General features: G+C 54.1%; 2 protein-coding genes across 2 annotated transcripts in view; both read left to right on the forward strand.

The window, feature by feature from the left end:
- Window positions 1–14,345, forward strand: part of IGDCC3 (immunoglobulin superfamily DCC subclass member 3) — a 49,805-nt gene extending 35,460 nt beyond the window's left edge. The window contains exons 3-14 of the mRNA XM_055278125.2: window positions 5,231–5,375; window positions 5,766–5,896; window positions 6,319–6,456; window positions 7,765–7,923; window positions 9,070–9,235; window positions 9,517–9,764; window positions 9,963–10,127; window positions 10,432–10,623; window positions 10,776–10,880; window positions 11,627–11,765; window positions 11,894–12,101; window positions 12,344–14,345. Coding sequence (XP_055134100.2) covers window positions 5,231–5,375; window positions 5,766–5,896; window positions 6,319–6,456; window positions 7,765–7,923; window positions 9,070–9,235; window positions 9,517–9,764; window positions 9,963–10,127; window positions 10,432–10,623; window positions 10,776–10,880; window positions 11,627–11,765; window positions 11,894–12,101; window positions 12,344–12,568 — 2,021 coding nt within the window. The 3' untranslated portion in view covers window positions 12,569–14,345. The remainder of the gene's footprint in view (window positions 1–5,230; window positions 5,376–5,765; window positions 5,897–6,318; window positions 6,457–7,764; window positions 7,924–9,069; window positions 9,236–9,516; window positions 9,765–9,962; window positions 10,128–10,431; window positions 10,624–10,775; window positions 10,881–11,626; window positions 11,766–11,893; window positions 12,102–12,343) is intronic.
- The window catches only part of CILP (cartilage intermediate layer protein), a 193,900-nt gene that overhangs the window by 45,404 nt on the left and 125,303 nt on the right, over window positions 1–23,193 (forward strand). The window lies entirely within an intron of this gene.

Consider the following 23,193-nt stretch of genomic DNA (forward strand, 5'->3'; position numbering starts at 1 on the left):
TTGTAGTTTTGATTTGCATTTCCCTAAGATTAGGGTCTTTTCTCTCTCTCTTTTTTTAATACTAGGTCTTCACAATCCAATGTGTATTCGATACTTACAGCCCATCTCAGTTTGGACTGGCCACATTTCAAGTGCTTAATAGCTGGCCACTATATTGGAAAATGTAGGCCGGGCGTGGTGGCTCATGCCTGTAATCTCCGCACTTTGGGAGGCTGAGGCAGGTGGATCACTTGAGGTCAGGAGTTTGAGACCAGCCTGGCCAACATGGCAAAATGCTGTCTCTACTAAAATTACAAAAATTAGCTGGGCATGATGGTGCGTGCCTGTAGTCCCAGCTACTTGGGAGGCTGAGGCAGGAGAATTGCTTGAACCCAGGAGGCAGAGGTTGCAGTGAGCTGAGATCGCACCACTGCGCTACAGCCTGGGTGATAGAGTAAGTCTTTATCTCAAAAAAAAAAACAAAAAAAAAAGAAAGAAAGAAAAAGAAAATATAGTTCTAAAGGGAAAACTTGGGGGCAGTGGGTAGAAGTGTATGGGATTCAGGCATGTGTCTGGAGTAAGCAAAAACATAATCATCCCAGCTGCCTGAGGAGGGGCTGGACATCCAGAAGGCTGTGTGTCCCTGGTCTTTGGCAGGGATAGATACAAGGAGGGAATGGGCCTCGGTGGCCTTCAGAAGAGTCTGTGGTTCACAACTGCCCCTCTTGAATGGCTGTATGAGGTGGGGACAGCCGGCATCTCAGAGCCCCAGGGCCCCTCGCTTTTGCAAAGGTTATGTTTTGAACTCTCCATCCAAACATGCCCCCAGATCTTTTTACCATCACACACCGGATAGGAGTCTGGCTATGGCCAAAGGGTGGGGGGCCTGAGCTTCCTTCCCAGCACTCTACCTCGACCCTTTGCTGCCCCCCACCTCCCCCTGGAGCCTGTCTAATCAGATCCAGGCCTGACCTCGCCAGAGGTCCTGGACCAGGAAGAGAGTCCCCCTCCCCTCCCTGAGCGGCCCTAGATCTGGCTCTCAGGAGGCCCCTCCCCTTGGGTGATTTATAGAGGTGTCCAAGAACTGTTTCCTGCCTGTTTCTGTTCCCTTCCAGCCTGTGAATTGCTAAGCTCACTCTCTGCCCTCTGTCTCTCCCCTCAACCTGGTCGCACCTCTGGTGGGGGCAGGGCGATGCTGGGAGATTCCTTCCCAGATCGCTGTGAACAAAGGTGCCTTCTTCCTTTCTCCCCACCTACTGCCAAGCAGGACTTTGTCCTCCCTGTTGCTTTCTCTGGCCTTCACGCCTGGAAGACCATTGCCCATCACCCCCTTCCCATCACCCAGCTTGAAGTGAGGGACCCAAAACTGTCCCTGCCAGGCCAACAGATATCCGCAAGAGTGTAAAGCATCAAGAGCCAAAGTTACAGCACCACTGTCACGTGCACCAGCCACAGACACAATACCACCAACACCAGACATAAATACTCAATGCTAACACACTAGCTGGTCTGTACTGTCATCAGCAACACAGTGGCCTGCAGGGTGACTTGTTCAGATCTCAGGGTGCCCTGAAGTCCAGCCCTCAGCCCCACTTCCTCGTGTTTGCCCAGGGACCCTGTCCCTAGAGAGACATAATGAGGGACAGTCCACCCGGCTCTGTGGCCTGCTAGCACAAGCCAGGGCATAAACACACTTGTGAATCAAACATGTTCCACCCTGAGAAACTAGAGGGGGCCAAAGTGGCCCCAACATCCCTTTTCCTCAAACTTCCTAAAGAAAAAAATGCTGTGCCAGTCCAGGCAACATAGGGAGACCCTGTCTCTATAAGAAATACAAAAATTGGCCAGGCGCAGTAGCTCACGCTTGGAATCCCAGCACTTTGGGAGGCCAAGGCGGGCGGATCACAAGGTCAGCAGTTTGAGACCAGCCTGACTAACATGGTGAAAGCCCATCTCTACTAAAAATACAAAAATTAGCTGGGCATGGTGGCGTGCATCTGTAGTACCAGCTACTCGGGAGGCTGAGGCAGAAGAGTTGCTTGAGCCTGGGAGGCGGAGGTTGTGGTGAGCCGAGATCATGCCATTGCACTCCAGCCTGGGTGACAGATCAAGATTCCATCTCAAAAAGAAAAAGAAAAAAGAAATTAAAAAATTAGCTGGGCATGGTGGTACGTGCTTGTGGTCCCAGCTCCTCAGGGGGCTGAGGTGGGAGGATCACCTGAGCCTGGGAGGTCAAGGCTGCAGTGAGCTAGGATCATACCACTGCACATCAGCTTGGGTGACAGTGTGAGATCCTGTCTCAAAAGAAAAAAAAGAAAAAATACTATTGCTTATGAACCAGATGTGCGTGGAAGATTTTAGGAGACTCCAGCTAAGCTGAGTTTGCTGGCCCAGAGATTGTGGATCCTGTTCATGAAGACAGATGGGGAGGTAGGGCTGGAGGGGCCCTGAAGAGCGGCTCATCCACTCCCTTCATTTGTGGCTGAGAGGATGCTGCCTGCCCAGGGTCTCACAGAAATCTTGGGACGCCTAAGGAATATGCAGGACTGACCAAAGAGTTGAGAGAGGGTATAAGGAAGGGAGGGAAGGAGGAGCCTCAGATGAAGAGGACCACACCCTCCTCTTGCACCTGCCCTTCCTGGACCACACCTGTGCAGCCAGCTGGGCTCCCAGGGGTGGGGGTGAAGAGCCCTCCCTAGAGCTCATTACCTTTCCTCCACACCGTGAGAAGAAGCTAGTCCAACATGCAGTCCACTCTGCGGTTACCTGGCCTTGGAGAGTGAGAAACTTGCTAGAGAACTAAGGGACATCCCAGCAGAGAGCCTAGGCCTCAGTTGCCCTTTCCTAAAATAAAGAGATTAGCTTCAGATTCATGGTTTTCAGTTACTCTTAAAGGCAAAGCTACCCTTCAAATTAAATGTTTAGCAGAACTGTAACCAAGTAAAGCAGATCGAGAGGTACAGCAAGGTGCTACTCTGATGGAAGGGAAATGTGAGCAGGAGGTGGACTTAACTGCATCCAGGGGTCCCCAGGGAACCCTTAGGAGTCAGTCACACTATGCACAGTGACGGCTGTCAGACTGGCTCCATACCTGTGACCCTTCCAGCTCTAGCGCCATGTCCAACTGTGCTGTGGCTGCTTAGTGCTGGGGGGAGGAGGAGGGAGCCAGGCAGTGGAAGCCAGACTTTCTCCATCCCCAGCGCCCTGATAAGAAGCAGCCCTTTCCCTTGTATATTTCCTCAGGCCAGCTCCTAGCACTGGGCGCCTCCAGGGAGCCCAGAATGGGGCTACAAGCACAAAAGGATTCGTTCCTTAATGAGGAGGCATCTGTAGTCAGCAGAGCCATTAGTCCCCACCCCAGGTCCCTGGGGGACTGCGAGCTCCTCTCCAGCTGGAGTGAAGAGGAGGCTGGCAGCTCCCCATCTTCGAAGGAGCAGGGCCTGGGGGACGTAGACAACTGACCCGGGAGCCTGGGTGCCCTCTCCACTCCCTGGGCTCATGGCATCCAGTTGCCTTCCTGGAGGTGGAGGGCTAGAGGCAGTAGAGGGGCTCCAGCAGCACCTCGGCCCCCTCCCCCAAGCCCCCGGGCTTACCTCCCTTGGCCAAACACAGCCTTTGGCCTGAGGCCGGGAAGGTCCACCTCCCAGTGCTCCCTGGGGATCCTCTCACCAAGCCTGATGGGAGCACCAGCTGGGAAATTTGTCCCCAGCTCCCACCCCCAGGGCCCCAAGTTACTGTTTATAAGGGCTGTACCTATGTGGGGAGTGTGTGATTGATTACCTGCACCCGCCACAGCAGTGGACGGATTCCCGTCCAGACACAGACACTCAGACCACATACACGGAGACACAGCCCCGCACACATGTACAAAGAGGCACACACACCCATCAGCCACACTCCCAGGAGGCCCTCAAAGACGAGGAGGCAGGGCGGGGATTTTTATGCATGTTTATATTTAATGAACCACATGCAAATGAGATGGAGAACACGCCACAAAGGAGCCAGCCCCCAGAGACTCTGGGTGGAAGGGCACAAAGGCTCGCCTTTTGGGCCGCCCTGGAGGCCAGATCAGGCTGGTGGATTGAGGGGGCCTGAGATGGGGCATGGGGGCCACGGGGAGGGTGGCCTGCCCACACCAGGGAGCCAGGAGCAGGAGCCAGGACGAGCTCCAGTGTCCCTGCTGCTGTGGGGGAGGGCTTCCTCTGGGAGGGGAGTGACTGTCCCAGTTGATGGAGTGCCTGAGACGAGGGTCTGCCTGCCTGGACAGATGGTGTACCGCCTTCCCGCACTTGAAGCAAAGTGGATTTTAATGAAATCGCAGCCCTGGTGCTGAAGCTGGGAACCTGAGTGGGAGGGGCTCCTTCCCCAGGCATTACAGGGTGGGGTTTGGGCATGGGTGGAAACGGGGGTGGGCAGGAACACTTAACCAGCCTGTAACTGGGAGGGGAGGGTGCACCACAGCCCCTCTGCACTGATGATCTCTGCAGACCAGAGTTCAAGCAGTTAGTTCAGATCCCCGAAAGGTGGGGAGGGGTCCCTGAATATTTATGACACATTGAAATGTAGATTGGTAGGTCTGACAGTCTTCTGAGAGGCTTGTCACCTTGGATGGATGCAACACCCTCTTGGGGTGCATCGAGAGACTGCAGATGAACTGGGGGTGGGAGGAGTAGGAGGAGGAGGGACCAAAAAAAAAGCTCCTGGGCCCTGGTAACCAGGGCCTGATGACCAGTGTCCCTGCTGGGCAACACAGGACTAATTGCTTCCCTTCTCTGAGCCTCAGCTTCCAATTCTATAAAATGTGAAGCACTGAGGATCTGAGCCCTTGCCTGCCTTAGGGAGAATTTACAAAAACAAATCCGAAAGCTGCTGAAAAAGTGGTGTGTGGGGCTCGGGAGCAGGGCTTTGTCTGATTGGCCTTCATGGGTCAGTTTTGGGGACCAAGGCCTCCAAGGGAAGTCCCAACAGCCCAGGATTTCCTCATTAGAGGTTTGTTATCCAGAAGTTTGTCCAGACTTTTTACAAAGTATCCCTGCCCAGCCTATACCACCTCTTAGGGGAGATGTTTCCTAGTTATTGGAGGCTGGGGTAAGTGCTGATGGGTCCCCCAAGCTATTGCCCTCGCAGGAAAACTCCTGCCCCTTGATGGAGTGGGCTCTAGGTCTCCGTGCCTGTGATGCCACTGCAGCCCATTCTCCCCTCCCCTCTGCCCTCAGCAGCGCACTGCACTCATACACTTCTCTTCCCCCAGCCATGTCGGACTTCCACGTGCATCCCCAGGCCACCGTGGGTGAGGAGGGTGGTGTGGCCCGCTTCCAGTGCCAAATCCATGGGCTTCCCAAACCCCTGATCACTTGGGAGAAGAACAGAGTCCCAATTGACACGGACAATGAGAGGTGAGCCACGTGTGGGAAAGACAGAGGGAGGACAAAGAGGTGGCCAGTGACTCTGGCCTTAGAGAAGGACGGCCCGCGGCTCTGGGAGCTGCAGTTGGTGCCCACAGGTGCCTGAGATAGTGGTGTTTCTGCAGCCGCAGTTTAGACGGGGTATCCACATGACTTGCTGGGCCCAGATTGTAGGCTCATGGATGTGTCTGAGGATGTGTGCGATCGTTGTCAAGGCTGGAATTGAGGGTGTGTCCACCTTCGAAAGTCCCAGTGTGTGTCTGATGATGTTGGGACGGTGCAGTGCTTGGGTCCTGGGCTGTGTCTTGGATGCCCAGAGTCTTTGTGGCTGATTATGTCAATGGCTGTGCTGGTGGCCAACTATGTCCCTCCCCTCAACAGGTACACATTACTGCCCAAGGGGGTCCTGCAGATCACAGGACTTCGAGCTGAGGACAGTGGCATCTTCCACTGTGTGGCCTCAAACATCGCCAGTATCCGGATCAGCCACGAGGCCAGGCTCACTGTGTCAGGTGAGGGTCCTTCAGCCCTTTCCCCCAACCTCCCCACCCGGCCTCCTCCTCCTCCCTACCCTTAGATCAACTCCCTTCAGCTGGCCTCTGCAGCCTTAGCCACGTGCGTGCAGAGTGCCGGGCCCTGTGCTGCCTGGCGTGAGGGTGCACAGGAATCTAAGGCTGGATCTCTGGCTCATTTCCTCCTGGGAATCGCATCCTATGCTGATCTCCAGGACTTCCCCATTGCTGGCAGCCCTGCAGGGCCAGCAGCAGAGGGACGGATGTCTGGAATGTCCTGGTCCCCTGGTATCTCTCCGCCCACAGGACCTGGTTTCTGGGCTGGTGTTTGTTTCCCACCCGCTGTGTCCTGGGCTGTGGGTGGGGTGAGGAAGCGGGAAAGTCCCCAGTTGAAGTGAGGACATGTGGCGTCTTCCTCCCAGGCTCGGGCTCTGGGGCCTACAAGGAGCCGGCCATCCTCGTGGGGCCTGAGAACCTCACCCTGACGGTGCACCAGACCGCGGTGCTTGAGTGTGTCGCCACAGGCAACCCGCGCCCCATTGTGTCCTGGAGCCGCCTGGGTGAGCCTCATCCCCACAGCCCCTGCCCCTCCCAGCCTGTCCCACCCCCTGGGAGGGCCGGTCTCAGACTCCTCACCCAGCTCCAGGGGAATTTGGAATCCTGTTTGTTCTCTGTGGTGGTCCATTCTATCCCTGTGACCTGGGAAGAGGGTAAGTTTCCCTCTCCTGGAAGGACCAGGGAGGCCCGCCAGCCCACCCCATTCTCCCCCCTGCAAGGATGGCTCAGCTCCCTGGGTTACCCTGTCCAGTCCCGGCAGTCCTCCCCTCACCCTGGCCTCGGGGACCCCAGCACCCTTCAGTAGCCCTCAGCACTCCAGAATCTGTCCCCTCCTGCTAACTCCTGCCCTCTATACCCTGGCCGTGTTCCTCAGCTGTGCAGTCCCAAGCCCCTAAAAATCCCAGCCAGTTGTCAGACCCTCACTCTGGCCCCCCCCAATCTCTAGCCTGGCCCCCTAAGTCCGCCAGCCTAAATCCCCAGGCAGCTGAAAGAGAAATGAAAGGGTGCAGATGGGCCCACATTGTCTGAGCAGAAAGGTCACTCGGGAAGGAAACTCTGGAGGGGGTGGGGTGGGGCCGCATTCACAGGGAGACTGTGCCACATTGTAGCAGCTGAGTGATGGGGAGGGAGGGGGCAGCAGGCAGGATAATGGAGTAGATTTCACCACTTCAGGGCCTGAATGGGGAGCTGTCTCCTTGTATTCTGACTGTGCTAATCTGATCCTGGTGGGGGTGGGGGAAGGGCTCGGGTCCCTGGGAGAGGCTGGAAAGGGTGGCCTCACCATTAGGAGGAACGTCTAGGCACTCCAGGGACCATCTGGTCCAATATTTCCCAAAGCATGATCTGTCAAGCGGGAAGGAATAGCCTGCTGGTCTAACAAGTTGGGGAAACAAAGTTAACCAGGTCCCCCCCGTACCAGGTCACAGGGGCACTGTAATGTGACTTACCATCCAGGCATAGAATGGATATTTGACCATGGATCCAGAGAGACAAACCAGGCTGGGAAACGTCAGTCTAACACAGACTCCTTTACAGATTGTGAAACAGAAGGGAAGAGCCTTGCAGGTAGCCCGTGAGTCAGTGGTGATGCTAGGGTCAGGACAGGGTCTCCGCTGCTAGATGCGAGGGTTCTGTGCTGCTCTGTGCTGCCTCTTCCATGTTAAGGTGCCTAGGAGGGAAGGGGCAGAGTCAAAGATTGGGGCTCCCTGGAAGACAGGAGGAAGGGCAAGCCATCTGGAATTTTCCTTTACTTTCCTTCTTCTATATCTGTATCTGACCCTCACCCATCACCGCCCCCCCGTCCTCCGCAGATGGCCGCCCTATCGGGGTGGAGGGCATCCAGGTGCTGGGCACGGGAAACCTCATCATCTCAGACGTGACGGTCCAGCACTCTGGCGTCTACGTCTGTGCAGCCAACAGACCTGGCACCCGGGTGAGGAGAACGGCACAGGGCCGGCTGGTGGTGCAAGGTATGGAAGCCAACCCTGGGGAGGAGGGCAGGGATCTCCGCACAGTCCCTTCCTCCCAGCCCAGGCCCAACCCCAGGGCCCTGTCCCACCCCAGTCTCTTGGACTCACCCTCGCCCTGCCCCTCGCCCCTCACCCGCCCCCAGGCCAGGCCAAAGGCGGTGCATTCTCCCCAAGGAATGCTTGCGTTGGGAATGGGTGGATGGTCTTGGTCATGCACCGGCCCCTGCGTGCCCTCCGGGGGCCGTCAGCACCCCTCCCCCCCGGGGAGTCATTTCCACTTTCTCATCTCAGCTGGCGTCCCCACCTGTGTCGCTCACACGTGTCTTCCCACGTGCTGTTTTCATTCACACGTGTGGCACGTCCACGCTCACACCTGCCTGCCTGTGCGCTCCGGGCCTGCGTGTCATTTTCACGCTGTCGCCGGCAGCCTCACTGCGCACGCAGAGCTGCCTCCCCTCCCGCCGGGCGGGGCCCTGCCGCTGACCTGGTCCTTCCATCGGCCTCTGGCCTTGGGGCTTAACTGTCCCCATGCACTGGGCTTGGATGAACGTTTTTAGGATTTTCCTGTGGTTGTTCCCTACCGGAGACCGGGGGAAAGGGTGGGAAGTGGGAGAATTAGGAACTTAAATGCCCGTTTGTTTAGCATTCCATGTGCCGTTAATCTGTCCAAATGAAAGTGATGGAGCATTTCATTTGCCGGTTTTAATAGAGGCTTGAGGCCTGGGATTGGAGGAGAGCAGAATTGAATGTGGGGGCGAGGGGGCCCCCGGTACTGAGGCTCATCCATCTCCCCATCATTACTGCTTTCTGGAGGTGCAGCCAAACCTATTAGCACATTTATTTATTTAACAATTTCCTGAACAGGGAGCTCAGCTTGATTGCTTTCGGATACAAATGTCAGTCTTTTAAACAGTCATTAAAAAGGAGTCCTCTCGGGTCTCCCTGGGGCGGAGGGAAGTGGGCAATCTCCTGAGCTGGGCAGGAGTAGAGGCTGGGCCCCACCTGGAGGAGTCTCCAGGGGGCAGATGTGTGTTTGGAGCCTACCTCTCGCCTGTGTATCTCCAGTCGCATCCCCTGTTCCCTTCCTCATGCCATCACTCACAGCTGTGTCTGTCTGCGCCCCCACCCTCCTGACTCTACTCGCAGCCCCAGCTGAGTTTGTGCAGCATCCCCAGTCCATCTCCAGGCCAGCTGGGACCACAGCCATGTTCACCTGCCAAGCCCAGGGTGAGCCACCGCCTCATGTCACGTGGCTGAAAAATGGACAGGTGCTGGGGCCAGGAGGCCACGTCAGGCTCAAGAATAACAACAGGTATGTGTGTGGTGTGTGCTGGGGTGAGGACCAGGGGAGAGCAGGGAAAGGGGGGCCTGGAGTGAGTGGCCTGAGTAGACTGTGCACCTCCTGCCACGGAACAGCACAGAATTGGGAGTCTGGAGATTGGGTTGGAGTCCCAGTTCCACCACCAACTTGCTGGGAGACCTCACACAAGTCATTTGTCTCCTGGAAAGACTCAGTTTCTCCATCTCTCAAATGGGGAGAGTTGGTCAACCTCTAGGGAGGAGGGAACCTGAGGCTGTCTCTCTCCCTTGCAGCACACTGACCATTTCTGGAATCGGTCCTGAAGATGAAGCCATTTACCAGTGTGTGGCCGAGAACAGTGCGGGCTCATCACAGGCCAGTGCCAGGCTGACCGTACTGTGGGCTGAGGGGCTCCCCGGGCCTCCCCGCAATGTGCGGGCAGTCTCTGTGTCTTCCACTGAGGTGCGTGTGTCCTGGAGTGAGCCGCTGGCCAACACCAAGGAGATCATCGGCTACGTCCTGCACATCAGGAAGGCTGCTGGTGCGCGTGGCCAGCTCTGTTGCTCCTTCCTCTAATTCACTATTTCTCATTCCTTCCAATCCTGCACGTCCTGACCCGATGCCTCCCTTTCCTTCTCCCCGCTGTCCCCCCTGGGCACCCTGGCTGCCCTCATTTCACCAATGCTGGCAGGACTTCCCCAGTCCTTCACACTCCCCTGCCCACCCTGTGCCTCTCCAGACCCACCGGAGCTGGAGTATCAGGAAGCAGTCAGCAAGAGCACCTTTCAGCACCTGGTCAGCGACCTGGAGCCCTCCACAGCCTACAGTTTCTACATCAAGGCCTACACACCAAGGGGGGCCAGCTCAGCCTCTGTGCCCACCCTAGCCAGCACTCTGGGTGAAGGTGAGGCCTGGGTGTGGAGCACAAAACCACAGGCACTCAGGGTATCAGAGCAGAACCACCATACACACTTGTTCAGGTTGTGCGCTGTGCAGGGTGCCCAGCCCTGAGGCTGTCAGGGCTGAGTCTACTTGGAGGAAAGGGCTTCTTTTTCTAATTCATAGGAAGGTGCTGCTTTCATAAGCACATGCCCTTGGCCAGAGGCCAGAGGGCTGTCAGGCTTTTGGGGGTCGGGGTCACAGGTGGAAGGTAGAAAGATAGAGCTTCCACTGGGTCCTCACATCATGGCCTCCTTCTCTACCTGCAGCCCCTGCCCCACCCCCACTGTCAGTGCGAGTCCTGGGCAGCTCCTCCTTGCAGCTGCTGTGGGAGCCTCGGCCCCGGCTGGCCCAGCACGAGGGCGGCTTCAAGCTGTTTTACCGCCCAGCAAGCAAGACCTCCTTCACCGGCCCCATCCTGCTGCCTGGAACCGTCTCCTCCTACAACCTCAGCCAGCTCGGTGAGGCAGACACAGCCCAGGGCCTAGGGGGCTGGGCAGGGTGCTGCGCTGAGGGCCAGGAGGTGGCATACAGGGGTCACCTCCCTTTCCTGGCTAGGACAGAGCACGTGGTGGGGCAGGGGCAGTTGCTCATCTGCCCTGCCTTCCTCCAGACCCCACTACAGTGTACGAGGTGAAGCTGCTCGCCTACAACCAGCATGGAGATGGCAATGCCACAGTCCGCTTTGTGTCTTTGAGGGGAGCATCTGAGAGGACAGGTGAGGGCTGGGGATGGAGTGCGGGGCTGAGTGGGTGGGAAGCAGGGAAAGTAATGGGGTGAGATTTCAAGCATGTGCCACGCTTGAAAACACAGGCTTGGCCGGGCGCAGTGGCTCAAGCCTGTAATCCTAGCACTTTGGGAGGCCGAGGTGGGCGGATCACGAGGTCAGGAGTTCGAGACCATCCTGGCCAACATAGTGAAACCCTGTCTCTACTAAAAATACAAAAAAAAAAAAAAAATTAGCAGGGCGTGGTGGCGGGCGCCTGTAGTCCCAGCTACTCGGGAGGCTGAGGCAGGAGAATGGCGTGAACCCGGGAGGCGGAGCTTGCAGTGAGCCGAGATGGTGCCACTGCACTCCAGCCTGGGGGACAGAGCCAGACTCTGACTCAAAAAAAAAAAAAAAAAAAAAGAAAACACAGGCTTAGACCACAGTTTGAAGCTTGGCCATGCACATGCTGGCTGTGTGACCTTGGTCAAGTTACTTAACCTCTCTGATCCCAGTTTTCTCTATAATACAGGGATAATAGTACCTACTTTACAAAGCTATGGCAAGGATGAAATGGTCCATGCTATTCCTAGTATCTGGTAAAAAGAACCAAAAAGATTGGGCTGGAGTCCTGTAGGCAAAGTCAAAGGGTGTTCCCACTCCCACTTGGGAGTGGGAGCAGCTGAAGGAAGAGGCTGAGTGTTTGGGAATGCTTCAGACCTGGAGAGCCAAAGCCTCCAACCCGTCCCTGTCCCCAGCCTTGAGCCCACCATGTGACTGCCGGAAGGAGGAGGCCACCAACCAGACGTCCACCACAGGCATCGTCATCGGCATCCACATCGGGGTCACTTGCATCATCTTCTGTGTCCTCTTCCTCCTGTTCGGCCAAAGGGGCAGGTGGGTCCTGGGCCAGGGAGAGGGGCTGGGCTGGTGTGTGGGGGACTTGGCCTAGAGAAGGTGAGTGTGGGCTCACTGCCTCTGTCTCTTTTCTCTCTCCCTTCCCCCAACTCTTGGCTCACTCTTAGGGTCCTCTTGTGTAAGGATGTGGAAAACCAGCTGTCCCCTCCACAGGGTCCCCGGAGCCAGAGGGACCCTGGCATTCTGGCCCTAAATGGGGCGAGACGGGGAGAGCAGGGCCAGCTGGGCCAAGACGAGAAACGTGTGGATATGAAGGAGCTGGAGCAGCTGTTCCCCCCGGCCGGGGCAGCAGGGCAGCCGGATCCCAGACCCACAGTGAGTGCCCATGTCTTAAACAAACCCCCGCCTCAGGCTCTGACACCGCCACCTTCCGATCCTGCCCCCCTTCACCTTGGCCACGGGCCTCGATCATTGGCCTTAATCAAGCCACAGGTCTTCTCTCTGTGCCCGTGAGTCAGGCAGGGAGACCTGAAGACCCTAAGCACCAAGTGGGGTTGAGTTGGAGCCTGGTGCCCTGGCCCTCAAGCTGACGCCTGTGTGACAGGCTCTTTCCCCAGCAGGATCCTGCAGCCCCCGCCCCGTTTGAGGAGACCCAGCTCTCCGTGCTGCCACTTCGGGGGTGCGGCCTGATGGAGGGGAAGACGACGGAGGCCACGGCCCCCTGTGCAGGCCTGGCGGCTGCCCCACCACCCCCAGATGGAGGCCCCGGCCTCCTCAGTGAAGGCCAGGCTTCCAGGCCTGCAGCAGCCCGGGTTACCCAGCCAGCTCACTCGGAACAGTAGGCAGTGTCTGGCAGGCTCCAAAGGGTGGCCGGAGCGGGGCCATTCTCAGGTCAAAAGCAAGATTTCTACTGTCATGTGGGATTTGGATGGTCCTGGGGACTCCCCAGCATTTCTGTCCTGACTGCCTCTTGGGTTGTCAAAACCCAAGGCAGCCTTGACAGGGACCCCCTGGCCCCAACACCCATCAGGAGTCGGAGCAGTCCCTGCAGGAGCCCGTTCCTTCCCTGGGCTGACGCCCCCTCGCCTCTGCCTGGTACCCACGTGACTTGGAACTGAACTAACATTTTTCTTTAAAAAGCGAAACTTAAAATCAAAAAAAAAAAAAAAAAAAAAAAAGGGAGAGAGATAGAGGAAGGTGAATTAGACTCCAAAAGATGACCCTGCTGTAGCTGGGCCCTGACACTGTCACTCTCCACCAACCTTGTTTTCTCAGGATGGATTTTTGCTGTTTTAGCTCTCAGCACCTACCTCAGCCGGAATGAATGTCCTGGGGGCAGTGGGGTGGTGGCCTCAGCCCCCTTACCCCACAGAGCCCGAATGCACTCCTACCTCAAGTCCCCTTGATGGGGACCCCCTCTCCCTTACCACACTGTTGTCCAGAGTTTAAAAAAAAAAAAAAAAAAAAAAAAAAAAAAAAAAGCACTTCCCCGTTTCCAGGTGTGAAAGAAAACGTCTACCTCAAGGCTCGCTGGCTCTGTGGGCTGTGTTGTCACTGGACCTGCCTCCTCGCCCCTCCTGCCCACAGCCCATCTGCCTCTCCCGCAGAGGGGAGGCCAGCGGTTAGGCCACCAAGGGGAACTCTTGTGGCCTACAGAAATAAAAATGGATTGGGCAGAAAGAAAATGTGAAAGAAGCCAAAAATGAGAGGAAATTTGTTCCTTGAAGTATAAATTGTCCAAACGAGCCACCTCCCAGCACACCGCCTGTCCCCGTCTTGTCTGTCCACTCCCATTTTGAGCCAGCCCATCCTTGATGGGGATGCCCATGACGAACCTGGGCTTGGGAGGGTGGCATCAGCTGGCCGCCTGCCTCCTGTCCTGCAGGCCAGGCCCCTTGAATGTACCATGTGTAGAATGGGTGTGTGGGAGGGTGAGGGGGTGTGGGTGTCCCCCATAGAAGCACCCCAGCCTCAGGCACCCAGCCAGCCCGATCCACCCCTCGACAGGGGAGCATCCACTGTCAGCAGCCGTGGCCGGAAGCTATTTTTATACAAGGTGTGTTAAGGGTTACGTTCTTGTGACTTTTTGTTACTCTTTTCTGTTGTGTTGTTCTTTGAACTACTTAGTTAAAGAAGAAAAGAAAACCAAGGAAACAAATACCTATTTTTGGTTATACTCAGAAACATTTTTTTAAATAGGAGAAGAAAAACTTTTTTTTAAAGAAAAAAAGATAAATGTATTCCTTAAGAATGAGATTAGACCATAAAAATCCCTGACCCCCAACCCTCTAGGGACACCTCCACCCTGAACTTTAGTTAATTAGCTGAAGAAGATAGAATTTGTGGTGTTTTCCTAGAAAACTAGAGCTGTGTCCGCATGGACTTGGGGAAGGGTACTCCCTTCCCTTCTCCCAAATGATGTGTGGATGCCCAGGGCTCCACAAAGCTCCCAGGCAGTGCCCCCTCTGTTCCCAAAGCAGCTTCTCTCGGGAGCCTCCCTCTTTCCCTTGAGAAGGGTGGGGCTGGGGCAGGAGGGAGCTGGGGGTCCACGTGGCCTGACTTGGGTTTTGTCACACTCTGCTCATTTTGACTGAATAAAAGTCCTGTTGCCAAAGTGAACCTGGAGTTTTTTGGTGGCTGTGTCAGGTTCTAGGGGAGGGGCTGGGGTGCTGGGTGGGCCAGGGCCCTCACAGGCCCCAGAACCTCGGATAACAGCAGACCCCATACACCACAGCTCTCTGCCACATGAGGCGCAGTTCCTGAGTCCTCACCCCCTCCCTGTGACTAAGATATGCCAGTGACCGTCATCTCCATTTTATTTTTTTGAGACAGTTTTTTACTCTGTTGCCGAGGCTGGAGTGCAGTGGCACAATCTCAGCTCACCACAACCTTTGCCTCCTGGGTTCAAGTAGTTCTCCTGCCTCAGCCTCCTGAGCAGCTGGGATTACAGGAGTGCACCCAGCTAATTTTTGTATTTTTGGTAGAGACAAGGTTTTGCTATGTTGGCCAGGCTGGTCTCGAACTCCCGAACTCAAGAATCTGCCCATCTCAGCCTCCCAAAGCACTGAGATGACAGGCATGAGCCACCGTGCCTGGCCGGTCATCTCCATTTTATAGTTGATGAAACCAAGAAAAGAGAGGTGAAGGAAATGTCCAAAATCCCACACAGGCAGTTGATCAGTCTGATCCTCACACAGGATCTGAGTTTGTATCCAGGCCAGGCCGCCAGGTTCCAGGCTCTGCATTCTGACCACTGCTCCACGCCTCCTTGGCCAGCAGCGAGGAGACTGCCTGCTCAGCCCACCAAGGTTGAGCTCTCTCCAGGTGCTGGCCAGGCAGGGCTGTGTGCTTTTCATGCACTGTCTATGAGGAAGGACCGGTTTCCTCCCAGTTCTGAAGCTGAGGAAACAGGCTGTGACTGAGTGATTCTCTCCAGGGCACTCAGCCAGGACTCTGGCCAGGCCTCTCTGTTCTGCCATTGTCTCTCAGTCCAGGCTCCTGAAGCCAGGTGCCTGGGGCTGCTATGGCTTAGACAGGTTTGAGAGAGGCTGGGCTTAATGGCAGTTATGCTGACAAAGATCTGGACATCTCAGCTGGCCTCAAGCTTAGCAAGAGGCAGCAGTATAATGCAGCTACTGCTGAATTTGGAAGCCTGGGTTCACACCCAGGAGGCTTGGCAGACCTGGAAAGCCAGGTTCTAAACCCAGGGGCACCTTTCGAGAGGAACGTACCAGGAGAGCAGTGGGTAAATTGGGCTCCCTGGCTATGGCTGGGGCGAGGGGGAGCTCTCTGGAGGGCCTCACTCTCCTTGCCCACCCTCACCCAGACCAGCTCAATATTTTTTCCCATATTTTTTCTGTCTTATTACATGTTGGCTCTTTTTTTTTTTTTTTTTTTTGAGACAGTCTCACTTTGTCGCCCAGCCTGGAGTGCAGTGGTGCAATCTCGGCTCACTGCAACCTCTGCCTCCCAAGTTCAAGCAATTCTCCTGCCTCAGCCTCCTGAGTAGCTGGGATTATAGGCACCAGCCACCATACCTGGCTAATGTTGTGTATTTTTGGCAGAGACGCGGTTTCGCCGTGTTGGCCAGGCTGGTCTCGAGCTCCTGACCTCAGGTAATCCACCCGCCTTGGCCTCCCAAAGTGCTGGGATTACAGGTGTGAGCCACCGTGCCGAGCCCATGTTGGACTCTTGAAATTACACTTGAAAGCAGGGTTCTGATCCTAAAAGAACATCTGAATGCACCTGGCCAGACACTTCCAGAAGAGGCCTGTGGATAGCTGGGCCCGAGGTCAGGTCAGGACCAGTGACGGTGCTATGGATGCTGAACCAGGCAAGAGAGCCCTGAGGCCTATAAGGCGCCTATCCTGAGTCTCCAGGGAGGTTGCTGACTTTCCCTGATTATCCTAGGAAAGAACTATCTCAAATATAAATATAAAACTCTTTCTTTACATGGCCCTTTGCACACATAGATGTTTTAACAACTTCAGCCATCCCAGGGCAGCCTGGGGAGGTGATTGTTCAAGTCAAGCCTGTGGGGGTGGGGGAGTAGACACGTAACATCCAGTGCCCCTGTCCCCTCTAAGAGTCCCAGATGGGAGGTGTCTGGAAACGTTTAGAAACCACAAAATGGGCCAGGTGCAGTGGCTCACGCCTATAATTCCAGCACCTTGGGAGGTCAAGGCGGGCAGATCACCTGAGGTCAGGAATTCGAGACCAGCCTGGCCAACATGGAGAAACCCCCCATCTCTACTAAAACTACAAAAATTAGCCAGGCGTGGTGGTGCATGCCTGTAATCCCAGCTACTCGGGAGGCTGAGGCAGTAGAACTGCTTGAATCGGGGAGGCAGAGGCTGCAGTGAGCTGAGATCATGCCACTGCACTCCAGCCTGGGTGACAGAGCGAGACTCTGTCTCAAAAAAAAAAAAAAAAAAAAAAACCACAAAAATAAGGCTGGGTGCAGTGGCTCACGCCTATAATCCCAGCATTTTGGGAGGCCAAGGCGGGTGATCACCTGAGGTCAGGAGTTCAAGACCAGCCTGGCCAACATGGGGAAACCCCGTCTCTATTAAAAAATACAAAAATTACCCAGGCATGGTGGTGCGTGCCTGTAATCCCAACTACTTGGGAGGCTGAGGTGGGAGAATTGCTTAAACCCGGGAGGTGAGGTTGCAGTGAGCCGAGATCACGACACTGCACTTCAGCCTGGGCAACAGAGCAAGACTGTCAAAAAAAAAAAAAATGAATCCACCAAAATATCATCATGCAGATATATGCAAATTGTATACAAAACACATGCAAATGTAGGCAGGGCCTGCCCTAACCATCACGAGTCTCAGCCAGGCTAGGGTAGATGACAGAGCAAGGTTCCAGTGAGGAAGGTTAGCAGAAATAGGTGTCAAAGCTGAGTGGCCTGACTGGAATCCAGGTCCTGAGATCTCAAATAGCCCAGAGGCCTCAGGCTGAAGAACCCCCTCAAACCTCACTGCCCCCGCAAACTATCTTTGGGCAGAAATCTGCCGCAACCAAGGCTGCAACCTGTTCCAATCAGCTAATGCTCTGTAACAAACAACCCTAAACCTTTTTTTTTTTCTTTGAGACAGAGTCTTACTGTCACCCAGGCTGTAGTGCAGTGGCATGATTTCTGCTCATTGCAACCTCTGCCTCCCGGCTTCAAGCAATTCTTGTACCTCAGCCTCCCGAGTAACTGGGATTACAGGCCCACACCACCACACCGGGCTAATTTTTTGTATTTTTAGTAGAGATGGGCTTTTGCCATGTTGCCCAGGCTGGTCTCGAACTTCTGAGCTCAGACAATCTACCCGCCTCGGCCTTCCAAAATGCTGGGATTACAGGCGTAAGACACCACGCCCGGCCCTTTTTTTTTTTTTTTTTTTGAGACCAAGTCTCACCCTGTCACCCAGGTTGGAGTGCAGTGGCGTGATCTCCACTCACTGCAACCTCCCCCTCCCAGGTTCAAGCGATTCTCCTGCCTCAGCCTTCTGAGTAGCTGGGATTATAGGCACCCACGACCATGCCCGGCTAATTTTTTGTATTTTTAGTAAAGATGGGGTTTCACTGTGTTAGCCAGGATGGTCTCGATCTCCTGACCTCGTGATCCACCCGCCTCGGCCTCCCAAGGTGCTGGGATTACAGGGTGTGAGCCACCATGCCTGGCCTTTTTTTTTTTTTTTTTTTTTTTAAAGAGACAGGGTCTCACTGTGTTGCCCAGACTGGAGTGCAGTCAAACCTCAGTGGTTTCACATCACATTTATTTGGCTTACAAATCTGCAGTCTGGGCAGGGCTCAGGGGCAGCTGTCTCTGCTCCACTCTGCATCAGCGCGGGCAGCTTGAAGCCTGGGGGCTGGGATCCCCTGAAGGCTCCCTCCCTCCCGCGTCTGGTGGCTGATGCTGTCTGTGAGCCCAGCACCTCCACGTGGCCTCTCCGTGTGGCCTGGGCTTCCTCACAGCATGGTGGCTGGGTTCCAAGGACAAGCGTCCTGAGAGAGAGCCAGGTGGAAACTGCAACATCATTTCTACGCTGGCCCGAGTGACACAGCATCACTTCTGCTATAGTCAGCTCTTTAGAACAAGTCGCTAAGGCAAGCCACATTCAGGGAATTCGAGGGGAATTAGAGTCTTCTTTTTAATGGAAGGTCAAAGAATGTATGGACTGTTTTAAAATGACCACAGGGGCCGGGTGCAATGGCCCACCCGCAGGGGAGAATTGCTTGAGCCCAGGAGGTGGAGGTAGCAGTGAGCCGAGATCGTGACACTGCACTCCAGCTTGGACTACAGAGTGAGACTCCATCTCAAATAAATAGATAAACAAATAAAATGACCACAGGGCCACTCCGGAGGGGCAGGTGGGGAACAAATATGAGCCAGGAGGCAGGGAGGGGAGGAAAGCTTTACCCCATGGCCCTGGGGCTGTGCATGAGGCTGGCGGGGACACAGCTGGGGACGGCAGGAGACAGAGGGTGCCCCCAACTCCTATGGGGACACTGGGGCTGGACACAGGGAATGAGTGAGTGGGAACAGCTAAGGCTGGGGGCCTGCCTTGAATTCTGGGTTAAGGCTTGAGTCGGAGAGGAACAGCTAAACCCATGGCTCTCTCTCAAAGAGGTAGTAGAGGGCTGGGCACAGTGGCTCACTGTGTAATCCCAGCACTTTGGGAGGCCAAGGCAGGAAGACAGCTTGAGGCCAGGAATTCAAGACCAGCTGGACAACATGGCAAAATCGTCTCTACACAAAATTTAAAAATTAGCCAGGCATGGTGACACATGCCTGTAATCCCAGCTACTCAGGAGGCTGAGGTGTGAGGATTGCTTGAGCCTGGGAGGTTGAGGCTATGTAGTGAGCCAAGATCGTGCCATTGCATTCCAGTTTGGGTGACAGAGGGTGAACCTGTCTTAAAAAAAAAAAAGTACGAGGGGACTTAGGGGACTGATCTGAGGGCTTTGTTGCTCCCCTGGGCCCCCCCCTGGAGCTACCTTGGAACAGAGAGGGAGCGGGGAGAAGAAGGGGCTGAGAGGAGGCCGAGGAGGAGCCTGGCTGGCAGAGAAGAAGGGAAGGGCTCCTTGGACTCAAGAGGGATGGACACCGAGTTCCCACAAACGTGGATGGCCCCTTGGTCACCGTGCACCACGTGCCACCACCACAAGGCAGGGTTGGCCCTGGCTATTACTCCAAAATAGCCACCCTCTGACCAGGCTCTGCTCCCCACAGCTTCTCCTCGTCATGGTGCCTCTTTCTGCAGATGTCTCTCCCGCTCTCTGGAGGGGCTTCCTTCCCTCGAGGCCCAGGATGCCCTATGCTGCATTTTGTCTCATTGCCTCAAAATCTGGCTCCCCATTATGTGGACTTGTGTTGCCAGCACTTTCTTCGTAACCATTGAAGGAATCAGAGTGTCTAACTGGGAGTACTGGGGACACTGTCACAAAGCTACCAAGAAAGAATACTTTGGTTCAGTCCCGGCTGCTATAGTAGTGTCTTGGGTCAAGAATTGGAAAGTTTTGTGCCTGGAAGCTTGAGGTCATCTCTCCCGTGGCCACCAAGTCCCCAGTTATTGGGCTGAGGCTGGGGTGAGGAGAACCAGAGCCCCAGCAGGATCAGAGAACAGTGAGATGTCCCCTTCCATGCCTAGCTGAGGTGTCACCTTATATGGGGGATCTTCTCCAACTCAGCTGGTGGCTCAGTTGGCCACATGCCTTCAGCCCTTTGCCACCTGGGAGCTAGTGCAGAGCTCAGAGCCAGTGCCCTGCTATTGAGAGCAACAAGCTGTCACTGTTCCCTGTCTTCTAGTGAGAAACACGGCACCCTCTGGAGCTAAGAAGGTGGTGGCCATGGCCCAGGCTGTGGACACTAGAGTCCAACTGATGTGGTTTGAACCCCTGGCTCTGCTATTTCCTAGTTGTGTAACTGTGAGCAAATGATTTAACCTCTTTACACCTCTGTTTCCTTGTCTGTAAAATAGAGATAATATGCCCCTACCTCAAAGGGTTGTCGACCCAGCTGGGTTCTTTGCAGAAATTGATGAACGGATTCAAAAATTTATATGGAAATGCAAGGGATCCAAATAGCTAAAACAATCTTGAAAACAAAGAAGAAAGTTGGAGGACTCATACTTTCTTGGTTTACTACAAAGCTACAATAATTAGAAAGTGTAGTACTGGCATCTGGGTAAACATGTATCTCAATAAAATAGCACCAACCATCCAGAAATAAACTCTCACATTTATAGTCAATTGGCTTTTGACAAGGGTGCCAAGAGAATTCAGTAGAGAAAGAATAGTCTTTCAACAAATGGTGCTAGGACAACTGGATATTCACATGCAAAGAAATGAATCTGGACCCTTTACACCATACAAAAAAAAACTAACTCAGACTGGGCGTGGTGGCTCATGCTTGTAGTCCCAGCTACTCAGGAGGCTGAAGCTAGAGGATTACTTGAGCTCAGGAGTTTGAGGTTATAGTGAGCTATGATGGCACTACTGCTCTCCAGCCTGGGTGACAGAGGGAGATCCTGTCTCAGAACAAAACAAAAAAACAACGAAAAAACCTAAAACAACAACAAAACAACAACAACAACAACAAAGTCTAAATATGTAGCTACTTTACGACCCAGCAGTTTCATTCCTAGCTGTATACTCAGGAGAAATGAAAACATATGCTTGCCAGGGCACGGTGGCTTATGCCTGTAATCCCAGCACTTTGGGAGGCCGAGGTGGGCAGATCACTTGAGGTCAGGAGTTCAAGACCAGACTGGCCAACATGGTGAAACCCCGTCTCTACTAAAAATACAAAAATTAGTCGGGTGTCGGCCGCCCCTTCTGGGATGTGAGGAGTGCCTCTGCCCGGCCGCCCCGTCTGGGAAGCGAGGAGCGCCTCTGCCCCGCCGCCCCTTCTGGGATGTGAGGAGCGCCTCTGCCCGGCCGCCCCATCTGGGAAGCGCGGAGTGCCTCTGCCCGGCCGCCCTGTCTGGGAGGTCTACCACAGAGGCCAGAAGCAATGTGGGGGCTGCATGTGATGGCTCACGCCTGTAGTCCCAGTACTCTGGGAGGCCGAGGCGGGTTGATCACTTGAGGCTAGGAGCTCGAGACCAGCCTGGCCAACATGGCGAAACATATGAAAAATACAACTGTCAAACCAACCAACGAACCAAGCGACAACAAAACAGGTCTACCCTGGAGTCATACTCTAATTTTTTCTATTTTCCTCCCTTTCTGATCCTTTATCCCACTTTCTTTTTCTTCCTCTTCCTTCTCCTTCTTTGTCAAATAGAGGATTGAGTTATTATCATTGATCCATACAAAGTCCCTCTCTCATTTATTTTCTTTAATTCCCACCCCCCATTTCTATTCCCCGTCTTCCCATGTGCAACCTTCCTAATATGTTTGATATGCATCTTTTTGTTCATATGTACTTTTAGAAAATGTTTATTGTTTTGTGTGCAAAAAACAAAATTTAAAAAAAATGTGAAAAAAAAAAATTAGTCGGGCGTGGTGGTGGATGCCTGTAGTCCCAGCTACTCAGGAGGCTGAGGCAGGAGAATCGCTTGAACCTGGGAGGCGGAGGTTGCAGTGAGCCCAGATCACACCATTGCAGTCCAGCCTGTGTGATAGTGTGACTCCATCTCAAAAAAAAAAAAAAGAAAAAAGAAAAAGAAAAAAGAAAACATATGCTTGCACAGAAATTTGTACATTGATGTTCACGGCAGCATTAGCCATGGTAGATAAAAGGCAGAAACAACTGTCCATCAGCTGATGAATGCAGAAACAAAATGTGGTCAATCCACACAATGAGATATTATTTAGCAGATAAAAAAATACTGAAATGAAACGAATATGTGCTGCAACATCGATGAACCTGGAAAACATTACACAGGTACTAAGTGAAAGAAGCCAGTCTCAAAGGCCCACATATTGTACAATTCCATTTATAGGATATGTCCAGAACTGGCAAGTCTATAGAGACCAAAAGCAGATTGATGGGGGCTGGGGTTGGGAGAAAATGGGGAATGAAAGCTAATGGGTACAGGGTTTCTTTTGGGGGTGATGAAAGTATCCTAAAATTGTAATGATAGTTGCACAATCCTGAATATACTAAAAACCATTGAATTGTTCACCTAAATGGCAAATTGCATGGAACGTGAATTATACCTTGATAGAGCTGTTATTAAAAAAAAAAAAAAAAAAGAGGTTGAGAGGATTCACTGAGTTCATATAAGTGAAGTGCACAGTTTAAGTGTTCAAATGATCCCATTGTAATAGGCAGAGAAACTGGAGCAGGCAGGGCAAAGCAACCCTAAGTTGGGGGGAGGTGGGGAGAGGAATGCCAGGGAAAGGGGAACGGGATAAAGAAGAAAGCAAGCAGCCAGGTGCAGTGGCTCACACCTGTAATCCCAGCACTTTGGGAGGCCGAGACGGGTGGATCACAAGGTCAGGAGTTTGAGACCAGCCTGGTGAACATGGTGAAACCCCGTCTCTACTAAAAATACAAAAATTAGCCGGGCGCAGTGGCAGGCGCCTATAATCCCAGCTACTTGGGAGGCTGAGGCAGGAGAATTGCTTGAACCCAGGAGGCAGAGGTTGCAGTGAGTCAAGATCGCGCCACTGCACTCCAGCCTGGGTGACAAGTGCAAAACTCTGTCTCAAAAAAAAAAGGAGGAGGAGAAGGAGAAGGAGGAGGAGGAAGAGGAGGAGGAGGAGGAGGAAGAGGAGGAGGAGGAGGAAGAGGAGGAGGAGGAAGAGGAGGAGGAGGAAGAGAAGGAGGAGGAAGAGAAGGAGGAGGAAGAGAAGGAGGAGGAGGAAGAAGAGAAGGAGGAGGGAGGAGGAGGAGGGAGGAGGAGGAGGGAGGAGGAGGAGGGAGGAGGAGGAGGGAGGAGGAGGAGGGAGGAGGAGGAGGGAGGAGGAGGAGGGAGGAGGAGGAGGGAGGAGGAGGGAGGAGGAGGAGGAAGGAGGAGGA

This window comes from Symphalangus syndactylus, chromosome 5 (assembly GCF_028878055.3).
Source record: "Symphalangus syndactylus isolate Jambi chromosome 5, NHGRI_mSymSyn1-v2.1_pri, whole genome shotgun sequence".
NCBI classification, from domain to species: Eukaryota; Metazoa; Chordata; class Mammalia; order Primates; family Hylobatidae; genus Symphalangus; species Symphalangus syndactylus.